Source organism: Paralichthys olivaceus, chromosome 21 (genome assembly GCF_024713975.1).
Source record: "Paralichthys olivaceus isolate ysfri-2021 chromosome 21, ASM2471397v2, whole genome shotgun sequence".
Classification (NCBI taxonomy): Eukaryota; Metazoa; Chordata; class Actinopteri; order Pleuronectiformes; family Paralichthyidae; genus Paralichthys; species Paralichthys olivaceus.
The window spans coordinates 2,888,217-2,900,428 of NC_091113.1; the positions used below are offsets into that span (position 1 = coordinate 2,888,217).

General features: G+C 45.7%; 1 protein-coding gene across 1 annotated transcript; it reads right to left on the reverse strand.

The window, feature by feature from the left end:
- Positions 1-360: 360 nt before the first annotated feature.
- On the reverse strand, positions 361-10,975 carry trim8b (tripartite motif containing 8b). The gene is made up of 5 exons (XM_069517761.1): positions 8,135-10,975; positions 3,196-3,291; positions 2,812-3,077; positions 2,574-2,689; positions 361-2,472 (listed from the first exon to the last, which is right to left on the reverse strand). Exons 1-5 carry the CDS (start codon positions 8,738-8,740, stop codon positions 1,775-1,777), a joined length of 1,782 nt encoding a protein of 593 aa, XP_069373862.1. The 5' UTR covers positions 8,741-10,975; the 3' UTR covers positions 361-1,774.
- Between the last annotated feature and the right edge of the window lie 1,237 nt (positions 10,976-12,212).

Sequence of the window (12,212 nt, forward strand, 5' to 3'; positions counted from 1 at the left end):
CTAGTATCTTTAGAACCTCCTGTTGGCTTGCTGCAGTATAGGTCAAAAACCCTGCCTCCTCCACGTTAGCAAATGGGACAGAGACCAAACTGAACAGTCAAAGTTTCTGTCGGTAGTTTTTTCACACTCACGTTTGATTTTAATTAGTTATTTGATGATATAGAAGTAGGTGAAAGATGGTGATTGACAACCGAGACTCCATTCCCACGATTGCTGCTGTTTTTGATGGATTATATTTTCATTAGGAATCAATGGGGTCGGAATCAGACTGGGATGAAAAGAGCAAATTGTCTCTAAGGACAACGACCTTTCAACGAACATGAGGAAACAGGATATCACAGACAGAGTTGACAGCAGAGACCAGTTTAAATTTGTTTATTTGGAACCCTTCTCCAAATCACGTCTGTAATTTTTCCATTTCACAAAATATTTACAAAAAAAGATACTTTTATGTTGTTGTTTTTTAATGTCGACTGTTGTAACAGCTCATTTGTCGGATGAACCATTGCTTACATCTCGCAGTCCAGTCTTGTTCTTTTAGAAAAAGTTCCATGAAAAAAATTCCTCCCACCATTTTTTTTTCTCTTTCACACACAGTTTTTTTTTTCTCCTCCAACCATTGTTCTTCTTTTTGAGTGCTTTAAAAAAAACTTTTCCTTGCATGCTTTCAGCTGCAAACAGGAAGCCAAGAGCTTGTGTGCTTATTGAGAGGAAGTGACATCTTTGCCCTGCAGGAAGTACAATTACAGCATCATCAGATCCTCCAGATGCTTGATTGGTTTGGTCTGTCCATTCTTGCCTCTTTGCTCTAAAATCAGAGTCTCTCTGGACAAGTGTGACGCCTACGGTTGTACCAAATAAGACAAAGTCATAGTAATTACTAGACGGAAACAGTCTTTGTCAGAAGATTTTCTGTCCTGTGGGGAGCCTGGCAGCAGGAAAGGGGGAGCTAAGGGCTGAAACTCGGAGGGGACACCCAGCCCTTCAGATGCAGCTCTACTGTCCCTCTGTGGGTCAGCGTCTGTAGTCCAGGCATAACAAGGCGTCCACAAGTGCATTGTGGGTGTTCCATGGAAGAGCGTTTTGTGTTCAAGCCGTACAATCCATCCCTGAACTCAGCAAAGAAAGGAAGAAATGCCGCGATGATTAAGAAAATAGAGAAACGAAGGAGCCGCGGTCCCTCGTTAAAGGATCAATCAAACAAAGTCAGCTGGGCAGAGAAAAATATGATGCTAATAACATAAGGCAACTGACCTCAGTATAACTGGAGGGGTGATTATATCAGAAAAACATGAGACGCTGGATTGGAAAGCTCAACGGCATTTTGTTTTCCCTTTAGCCTCAGCGAGAAGCCATGAAGGTGTGAGAAGATTTTCAAAGTTCATTTTATATCAATCCATCTCTTGCTCTATAAATAAAAAGGATGCATCTCATCCTCTGCTCTTCGGCTTCTCTCGTTCCGAGCGTTAAAATGCTGAGCTGAGTTGTGCCAGTGTGAGCGGGTTGGCTGTTTATGCATTTTACGTATAATACACTACATGAAACACTGACCGAAAGTGAAGCAAAAATAAAAACACGTAGAGATCGACCCTGCCCCCGAATGTGTGTACATGCTCTAGATCTGTGTGTGGATATAAACATTATTTTATTTTAATGTGTGTATAGTATAACTGCATTAAGTTTTTTTCCAGTTAGTAAGACGGTAACGGTGTGCTATATTGGTGCCTGTCTCTATTTGTGTGTGTGTGTGCGTGTGTGTGTGCATGTACTCTTGTTAGCTGGTGACGTAGTGCTTTGTAGAGGGCTGCCCATACAGCCCGTAGAAATCTGCATGTCTGTGTGTCTGTGAGGCGTCAATCCAGTCCCTCACTGCCAATCCCTGCATGGACGGACCTCCAGACGCCAGGCCAGGTGGAGGGGGGTAGTCTTGGGCGCTGACCCAGGGGAAGGAGCCCGAGCGCGGGTATGGGGGATGGCTACGGTGACCAGACACCGAGGGCACTCCGGAGCAGTAGCAGTTATCCATCGTACACACCAGGATCTTGCGGCCTCCGTACTGCGGCAACACGGCCTGCTGAGAGGAGTGGGAGGAGCTGCTGCCTCCGGGAGCAAAGTGCGAGGAGCCAAACACTGAGCCCGAGTGATGGTTAGCCAGCGAGCCACTTCCGCTCCCTGTCCCGCTGCTCTCACTGATGTGAGGCGGGCCGCAGGGGCCGAGGGGCTGCTGATTGGTGGACTGGCCCTCTCCAGAAGCAGAGCTGGAGCCCAGGTAGGGCTGCTTGGCAAGCGATGAGGAAGAAGATGAGGAAGAGGAGGAGTCCTTGAAACCTGGAGCAGCGGTTTTTCCTACGCTCCCGTTCCCCTCTGGAAAGGCAGTGGAATGTTTCCGTTTCTCCGCTCCAGAGCCAGAGCTCTGACCGCTGGGATAGGCAGGAACGGACTGCAGGAAGGTCGAGGGAGGGGTGAGGGGAGCTGAGAGAGACAAGGTGTGAAATTAGAGGAGATAAAATAAAAACACATTCATGACGTTCATGCCCTGCATTAGAAACTCTTCAGTGTGTTTCACTTCCTACCTTCCATTGTTCTCTTCAAGCTCTTCTCTCTTTTCGAGATTTCAGAAAGGAATAGTTTGGAGTTTAGATTCCCAACTTTGTAAGGAGGGAGACTGCTGCCCATACATGCCTGAGACCTGCAGCGAGGGCCAAGAGACAAAATTCAAGATAAGACATCTGCTTGGAAACTTCCCCTGCATATCACAGAACCACACGCAAAAACAGAGAAAGTAAAAGAATCGAGGTACGATTCTCTAACCTGTCTGTGAGGATTTTAACCGGTTTGGTGTTTTTCATGAAGCTCAGCTCCTCAGCTTTGCCGAAGGCCGTGTGGATGGAGCTCAGCAGCTTCTGAGCCTCGTGGCGCTGTTCCCCCAGAGCCAGAACCTGGGCAGAGTTCTCCTGACAGAACCGAGCCTGAGCCCGGTCCAGAGCCTCCAGTGTCCGACCGAGATCCTCCTCCAGGAGCTGGTGCATCCGCTGGTACTGCAGGCGCACCTCCTCTTTCAGCTCACACACCCTGTCCTGTAAACAAACATGGAGGCACAAACGTCAATCCACTCTTATGTAACACCACACGTGGAGTCTCTGAAAATGTGTGTAGCTGCGTCTACGCCCACAGAGCAGGTTAAAAACAACATACCTCCACCACACACTTGTCTGAGTCGAGTTTACAAAGCTGCTCTTCGATCTCCTGCACTCGTTCCTCCACACGCTCCTGCTGTCTTAACAGGCTTTGCTGTGAAGTGAAAAAACAGACACATAAAACTCTTAAAGTGTTGTGAAGTTGTAACCTCAGTTAGCCACTAGCTTCCCCTCCCCATGCCTGAGATATTAGGATCCGCGAGCCGGCTAATTTAGTCTCCATCCAACACACAATCCCTGTGGGGGAGGTGGGAGGGGGATGCTGTCATAGCAACCAACAGCTATTTTGTGTTTTTAGTGAGTGAGGTCTAATGTGGGGGGGCAGGGGCAGCAAGCAGAGATAGATAAATGGGCTCCAGCAGCTCTGCTCTCCCCTCGGTCCACCTCCTCTCCTCTGTCCTACGTTACTAAAACACATGTATCCACAGAGCCGAGGCTGCTCCGCGAGCTGCAGTAAGGTTGTGGCAACAGCACTTGTTATTTTTGGGATGATGATGATGGCATGTGAACACCAGCAGACGCTGTTCAAGCCAACGGAAGTGCTCAGCTGGTGGCCAAAATAAATGGTCCCCGATGAGATGGAAGAACCCTTTATGTTGCTCAATGCATTGAATAAGTCTGAGGGTGAGAACGTCACTGAAACTGCTTCGCTAATCCTTCATGTTATTAATATTTAATGTGACATATGAACAATGCACGCTCGACATTTACTGATAGAGGGACATACTGAGAGGATGGTACAGAGCAAAAATAATGTGTAAATGCTAATTTCATCCAGATATTAATAAACAAGACGAGGAGTCTGCAGCTGTGCCTGCAGCTCTGTGAGCTAAATGCTAACATTAGCATGTTCACAATGACAATGCTACCATGCTGATGCTAAGCAGGCTTATTGTTTAACATTTTCTTATGCATGCTTACATTTGCTAATTAGCAGTAAAGATTAGCACAGTGGGGGCGTTTTCACACCTGACAGTCTGAACCAAGCTTCATGTCTTTGTTCCATTGTTTACATTTGATCTGGTTATTTTTGGTTTCACATTTTTATTTAGGGAGCTCCCGGAAGCTTTTTGTGTGACACTCATACGTCTTCATGTACGTGGGCTGCTTCTACCTGTACTTGACATTTACGGATTTCACATCAGTCATTCTGTTCGAATGGAGAAAATGAATGACTTGTAATATCATTGTGGTTTGACTACAAGCATCACCAGCACAGTACTCTACCTCGAATGTTCCAAATGAATAACGTTCAAACGTTCTTCTTCTCTTGTTTAGTGCTCAACAAAAATGTTTTCATGCTGCAAACGAACCGAACCATGTTTCAGTTTGATCCGGACGAAACCACCTCTTCTGGTTGGACACATTTCTGGTGGTTGGTCTGGACTGTAGCTCGAGGAACCTTTCACACCTTTTGTTTTTATTTTCATGATACAGATTACAATGAAGTCGTCCAAAGTCCAAATGTCTGACCAAACAAGGTAGGTGTCATAAACTGTCTGTGTCAGTATGTGCAGAGAGTTATTGGTAAAACAAACACCAAACTAAGGCTGCAGTTAGCAATTCATTCATCGATTAATTATTTTAAGTCTTCACTTTTGTTCTACGATATAATAGTGAATGCTTCAAATATCCCAGAGCCCAAAGCGACCTCTTCAAAATGCTTGTGTTGACCAACAAAGAGTCACATACTAAATAAATTTAATCAACTATCATAAAATATCAGCTGAATCGAGATGAAACATGCAAATCTTTGATGTTTTTGCCGTTGATAATTTTTTTTAATATCCATTAAGCGATGAATCAGAAACGATTGCTGCGTCTCTAAAGCAAAGTATTGGACAAGGTTACATTTTAAGGCAAAAGATTAAAAATTAAGCGACCAACACATTAATTAAATCTATGCAGTTTAATATGCGTGTCTGTGCCAAAATTTCACAACAATCCATCCAACTGATATTTTACCCGACAAACAAAGACATCAATCTCATCAGGCGCTAGAGGAAAGACGTCAGGGCGGTGACCAAAGTCAGTAGGGTTTATCCTCTGGGGACCATGAATGCTAGCATAACATTTTATGCCAATTCATAAAACAGTTGTTGAGCAATTTCATTTCGGACCAATGCGGTGGAATGAGCAAACCGACAGCTGCTGGCGTGGTTAAAAAACGGAATCTTCCATTAATCCCACGAGTCAATAATCAGTTGTTTTTCACAGGCTGGAGGTCTTATTACATACCATCATCATCATCATCATCATCTTCATCACAATCCAATCATGCCAACAAAACAGCAGCTGATTTTATCATTAGTTCCCTGTGTGATCAACTGCTGTGGAGCCTGATAGGAATGAAAACCTGCATACTCCTGGGCCTCAGTGGCACATGTTTGGGAACCATTGCCCTAGATATCTTTTTCTCACTCACACACACACACACACAGACAGACAGACAGACACACACACACACAGTTGGCATGGTTAGATCCAGGACTGTGACCTGGTTGTGCTGATTGATTGAGTTAGGCGCCGAGCAGAAGCCAGGGGAAAAACAGGGTCGAAGGAGCTGAAGCTTCCCAGAGAGGGTGTGTAAGTGTGTGTGTGGTGTGGGGGTAGGAGGGTGGCGGTGGGGGGGCCAGTGGATGTATGGGATACCTTTGGGGGAGGAAAGGGGGGGAGGAAAAGCCGGGGCATAAAGAGGGGAGGGTGCTCTTAAGCTGTCATTTCACCAAAACCTCTTTTCCATCAGAGCCACCAGAGCAGGGCCAGGGGGAAGGTCGGGCATCGCCTGCGGTGGCTGGTGGATGGTGTGAGCGGTGAAGAGCAGGACAGAGGCTGTAAGGTGGTGTGTGTGTGTGTGTGTGTGTGTGTGTGTGTGTGTGTGTGTGGAGGGAGGGGGCTGGGTCCACTCTAAATTCCATTGTCACATTCAACATGGAGGATGCATTAGTCGTCAGCACCATGAAGACAGGTTTATGGATTAGGGTTGAAACGACTGAAATCAATGTCACTGTGTTAATCAGATTATTATCACATGATCACATAACATTATTAAAATATATAGAAATGTATCACGTAGGTTTTTTTTCTTTTCAAATTGTGACCTAGATACATTTTACAGTTGAAAATTAACTCACTGAACTGTCACGCTGTTTCTAAATTATCCCAATTTATTAGTGGGTTTTGCACAGATACAGATTTATCAGCTAATTTCATCAGGTTTGTTAAAGAGTCTAGCTCATGTTATTTTAGGTGAGGTGCCTTCATGTGGCAAATTAATGCAAAGTAGAGTCAGACTGATGTAGATTTGTTGGGGCCACTGTTGATATTACTATATGTGAGTCAAAATTTCCAATACTAACATCAACAGATTCATATGAATCTTTAAAAACTGCAGATGATTCATTATCAAACCTTCATATTTTCCGGTTGTCAGCTCTACTACTTCAGAGATATATTGACTCATATAATCAACCGTGACTTATCAATCCCACTCCTGTTGCCACAACATAGTTTGTTTATATTTCAACTGTAAAATATCCGACTCAACACAAGCCACACTCTTATATAAAAATGTAAGGGTTCCTTTTCTTTTGTGTTCATGCCAAACATGTTATTATGACGTAATGTGATATTACATCACATATTATTTCTGTCGGCTGCATCAGGGGCAAAACTCCTGAATTAATCAGGCTCTACTTATTGCCCAGCGTGATTATAGATAATGTCGTAAAAGCCGTTGATGTGGAGGATTGTGAAAATACAGCTTTTTAAATTCTGGCCAGGTTCCGCCCGACCTTCCTGAGCCTCAGGTGTCCCATTAACTCATAAAGTAAAGCTGAGTCATAGCATCACCAACAGGAAACACACCCTTCCATGACTCGCTCGACACCTAAACAGGGTGTTGGGTGGACTTCATGAGTCAGTCAGCAGTGGAGCCTTCGCGGTTCAACCTCTGACTTAATTCTGCTTCTGCTCTGCTGACGACAGCGAGCACCAGACCCCCGGGAGGAGAAGAGGTTAATAAAAAACCAGAAGTAGACTGCAGAATCAAGTGACGAATCACTTTAATCCCCCTTCCTCTTGACTCCACTCCCACCAAACCCCCCCTCCTCCACTCACAACTGGCGATCCCTGAGCTAGGATGCACCTGTGCTGGGGAGATAAGGCCCTCTGTGGGCCCCTCATTGTTCCACCCTCCACTGCATTGTTTGTCATTCCAACAGATGAGGACGGAGGCAAGAGTGGATCACAACTGAAAAATGCATGAGATAGACGAACGCAGGCGCTAAAACCACCCCAAATGCAATTGTCTCTTAAAATGGGAAATTCTCCTTTTGATTAAGTGAAGTGATTTAGTAAAGATGACGGAGGAAAGTGCCTGAACGCTTTGTGCCTGAGAAACTCAATGTTACGGGGAAAAGAACGACATTAAATTATGTTAAAATATGTCCTTTGTTCTGGTGATGTTTGGCGACAAAGTGGATTAAAAATATTTTCCTTCCTGGTTCTTTCCTGTGATGCAAAATTACATTTCTGTTAAATGAGTCAACGTTCACTCACACATTTCTTGCATATGTGGATGGAACTTTCATTATTGAGAAATCTACCAATGATGTTCAAGATTGATCAATTAATGGTTTAGTCAAAACAGTGACGGCTCCAAATATCGTGTTTTGTTTGACCAACAGACCAAAACCCCAAATTTAGCCAGTTTATTATCGTAGAGGATGGAGAAAATGGAAAATCTTCCCATCCATGAAGCTGGAAACAGAAAACTTCTGCTATTTTTGCTTTGTCTCAGTTCTTTTTCACGCTCTACGACATCCAATGTCTGTATTTTTGTTTCTCTCGACCAACTCACACTTCGCACTGACCACAAATGTATGAGAAAGACTGTGTTTATTTGATGTAAGTGCATAATATTGAATTCTTCTTACTCGGATGTCGTTGCGTCTCAGCTCCACGTCGGTGACAGCGTGGCTGTGGCTAGGGTTGCAGCGGGCGAAGCAGCAGTACTGACACACTGCCGTCTGCTCGGCCTCGCAGTGGTACAACCTGTACTCGTCGTGCTGCGGGCAGGTCCAGGCCTTCACTGCCTCCGCCTCCACCAACAGGTGCCCCAGGGCTGAGCACGGCTGCTGCAGGTGTGTCTGGACGTGGGACTGGCAGCATGGGGCGTTGCAGCGCAAGCAGACCTTCACTGCCGGGAGTGGTGGGCCTCGGCGGCAGAGGATGCACTGCAGCGCCGGCGTGGTGGCCTTCTCCACGCTCAGGGCGTTGTACTTCTCGACTATGTTGGACAGTTTGTGGTTCTTCTCCAGGCTGGGCTTCTGCGTGTAAGCATGATTGCACTCGGGGCAGCGGGCCAGCGAGGAGTCTTTGGCCCAGGCCTCGCTGATGCAGCCCCGGCAGAAGTTGTGCTTACAGGGCAGCTGGATGGGATCTGAGAACACGTGCAGGCAGATGGGGCAGATGAGCTCCTCCTCAAAACAGTTCCTCCACGTCTCAGCCATGTCAGAGGCCATCATGGTGCAGGCAGGCATACACTAACTGTTCCCCACTTCTCCCAGACCTCGAGGCCTCACAGGAAACCTGACACTCTCAGAGTGTGTCTTAAGAAAAAAATAGATAAAAACGATGCTGTCCTGAAAGATCACACTGAGCTCTTTAAACCTGGAGTCTCCCTGACAGATGACGAGTATATTGCTTATTTCTGCAGCATGAGGGGGGGGCAAATTCCAGAAAACTGACCGGAGAAGGCCTGGGGCGAGGATGACAACACCTTGGAGATGTCGACACACAGCAGGAGCTGACGTTACACAGATTACAGTAAACGCTGCTATAATTTCCTCTAAGTCTCACACACGCACAGGGCCTGGCTTCACAGATTCTATGTGTTTTCCAGGCCTACAGGTAAACCACCAAACGCAAAACAAGGCACAGAGCAACTAAACATCCACACAACTCAACATGATCATGGAAAAGACACATGATCCTTTTATTTTTCTTGCTTCCAACATGGGTTGACTGCACAAGGAGTCCACACCCTGATTACTATCCCCAGTAGCTTCTTTTTTTTTATTTATTATTTTTTTAAATACCCTGAATCTTTTAGATCAGGAGCTCAAGGACGCGTGAAACCCTGTGAATAATCACCACGCAGGCAGGCAAGAGGCTTTTGTCCGCTGAATCATAAATAAGCACCCGAGCAGCTCCTCCACCACCAGCACCACTATCACCGGTTTAATTATACATACGAGACGGGAAATGGTGCCTCGCAGGTCGGATTAGCAGCACGGGAACCTCCGGGAGCTTCAATCTGACATGGAAGCGACACTAGACGAAGTTCTCGCATACCTGAACACAACAAGGCCTCTGCTTTCTCTGCCCGGTATCGATTTATAATCCCATCAAACCATCGTTTCCAGGCTGCATAGCTAATGGTCGAGTCCGGCTCCTGCGCACAAAACAAAGGGTTCGATCCGCAGGAATGTCGCGTAGCTTTCTGCCTCAGCCTCCTCTTCCTCTACCCGCCGCCGAATGATCCGTGCTTATTAAAAACTATCTCACCGATCTCCACTTCAACCTCTCGGCCAACAGCATATTTATCCCACTTCCTTATCTCGGTCGAATTAGCTCACCTCAACCATTTTTCCACCGTGGCACAGGTAACAGATAAACAGCTAATGCTGCTAGCGGCTAACGAAGCTAGCGCCCGTCGTGGAGATGTACAGCTCTAAAAAGCGGCCATGTTTGTGTTTTATATTAAATTCAAAGTGGTGAAACATATAAAAATACACCCCGCTGATCTTAAAGGGGACGTCGCTTTTCTCTCTCTTTCTGTCCTTGTTGGGGCTAGCTGTCATCAGCCATCTTGTAAATCCTCATTAGAAAACAGGAGATATCCGCCGTGGGAGCAGCTGCGTCTCCGCGAGCGAGCTCACCTGAGGAGGTCTGAAAAGAGGAGGCACGTGTTTCTCTGCCGGAGAAAGAATAAGAATTTAAAAACTCCTCGTCTTCGTGGCTCCGCGGGCTCGAGCTCCACTTCTCATTTCGAGGGGGTTTTTTTCTCTCTCGGGGCCTGGCGAGGCTTCTGCTGTCCGGGGCTGAGGAGGCTCGGGTTAAAAACAATCCAACACGGTGGTGGATAACAAATAGCGTCTTCTTTTCTTTTCTGTCCTCCTCCTCCTCCTCCTCTTCTTCTTTCTCTCTATCGGTCTCTGGACAGAGGAGGAATGCAGCCGAGCTGCTCCACAGACCACAGCAACATGGACGCGCTCACACCGGACATCCGCCTGCAGCTTTTCAAAACAAAACCACACCAGGGCAGAGAGGTAAAATGCACAAACTGTGTTTACATCCCAGAGTAGAAGTGTCACCGTGAGGAGAAGAAGTTCCCCGACATGATGGATTATATCATGTGTCTGAGTTGTGTGTCTTTAGTCAAAACTGAACTTTTCACAACACTTTTTTAGTGTTTTTAGTTTATTTTTGATGCGGTTTTTTCTCACATCAACACTTTAAGCAAGTGTGCAGCTATGGTTGTTCATATCGTTACACTCGTAGTTTGCTCCTTGCTGTTTCTGTCTGCAGGTTGATTGTTTTCTTTTTTTTATTGTGTAGGTTACAGAAATTTCGGTCTGTTTCTTCGTGTTATTGCCTTTTCCACTTTAATTTCTGTAACAAGCTGCTGTAACAAGTACATTTCCCCGTTGTGGGATGAATAAAGTACATCTAATCTAATAAATCTGGTTTCATTGAGTCTTTGTCTTCATCTCCTCGGGGTCGTTGTGAGTCTGATGAGTGTGGTGTGTGGCATCGTGGTCGTGTTGAGTCACTGGGCTTCTTTTCTGGTGTTGCTGTTTTGTGTCATTGTGGTTATTTTGAGTCTCTGTGGTCATTTCCTGTTGCTGTGGTCGTTCTATGAAGTTGTTGTGGCTTCGATTCTCTGTCGTTTCTTTCTGTCTGTGTGCTCGTTGTGTGTCGTGGTCATTTCTGTGTCATTGTGGCCATTTTGAGTCCCTTGGTCGTCTTGACTCGACGGGGTCATTTACTGTCATTGTGGTCGTTTTGACTCGCTGTGGTGGTTTTGTGTCGTCGTGGTAATTTTGTGTCATTGTATGATTAAATATTGGGTTTAGACGGCAGTCAGCCATATACTATTGGGATCTGCCATGTCGTCCATTGTTACAAACATTAATGTGAGAACAGACTTACGATATAAACTCCTCTTCCAAGTAATTTCACACAAACCCATGAATGAAAGCAGGATTAAGGATTATTCTTAGATATTCGAAACGAAGAGACTTCCTGTTGGGTTGTTGTAACGAGTCCTTAGTATAAAAAACATCTCACACACTCGAGAACACGATTTAATTCAAGCGTGTATATTTTACATGTCCTAAGCTTTATTCTGAAGCCTCTACAGGTCTGATCCGGGCTGTCACCGGGGAACTTGACGCACTTTTCTGGGCAACATCAGCCGCCCCCACCTCCTCCTCCTCCTCTTCCTCTTCTTCCTCCTCCTCCTCCTCCTCCTCTTCCTCATCCTCCTCCCCTCCCTCCTTCCGGATCAACGCTACGGCCGTCACGTGACCTGTCACACAACTGATGTGTGTCACGTTTTCACCGGGAGGAGCTGAGGGATGAACCGGGACGAGGGGCAGGGATTCATACTTAAAGGGCTTAGTGCATCTGTTAATGGCCCGTCCGCTGTGCCTGTGCCCGCGTGTGTGTGTGTGTGTGTGTGTGTGTGTTGATGGAAAACATAACTGTGATAATCCTGTGATATTCCCTCTGACGTTAAAAGAACAATCCGTGGACAAAATAATCTGGAGTTCATTTATCGTAGCATCAATTTACGATTGCGTTAAAAAGATAACGTTAAAACACGAATGGAAAAAAATTGTGCGATAATTATCGTCCTCAATCAGCAATGTCGAAATTCCCATAATGTTTGATAATCGCATCATGTAGTGACAGCATTATAAGTCTTACTTATACGTATAGAAAAAC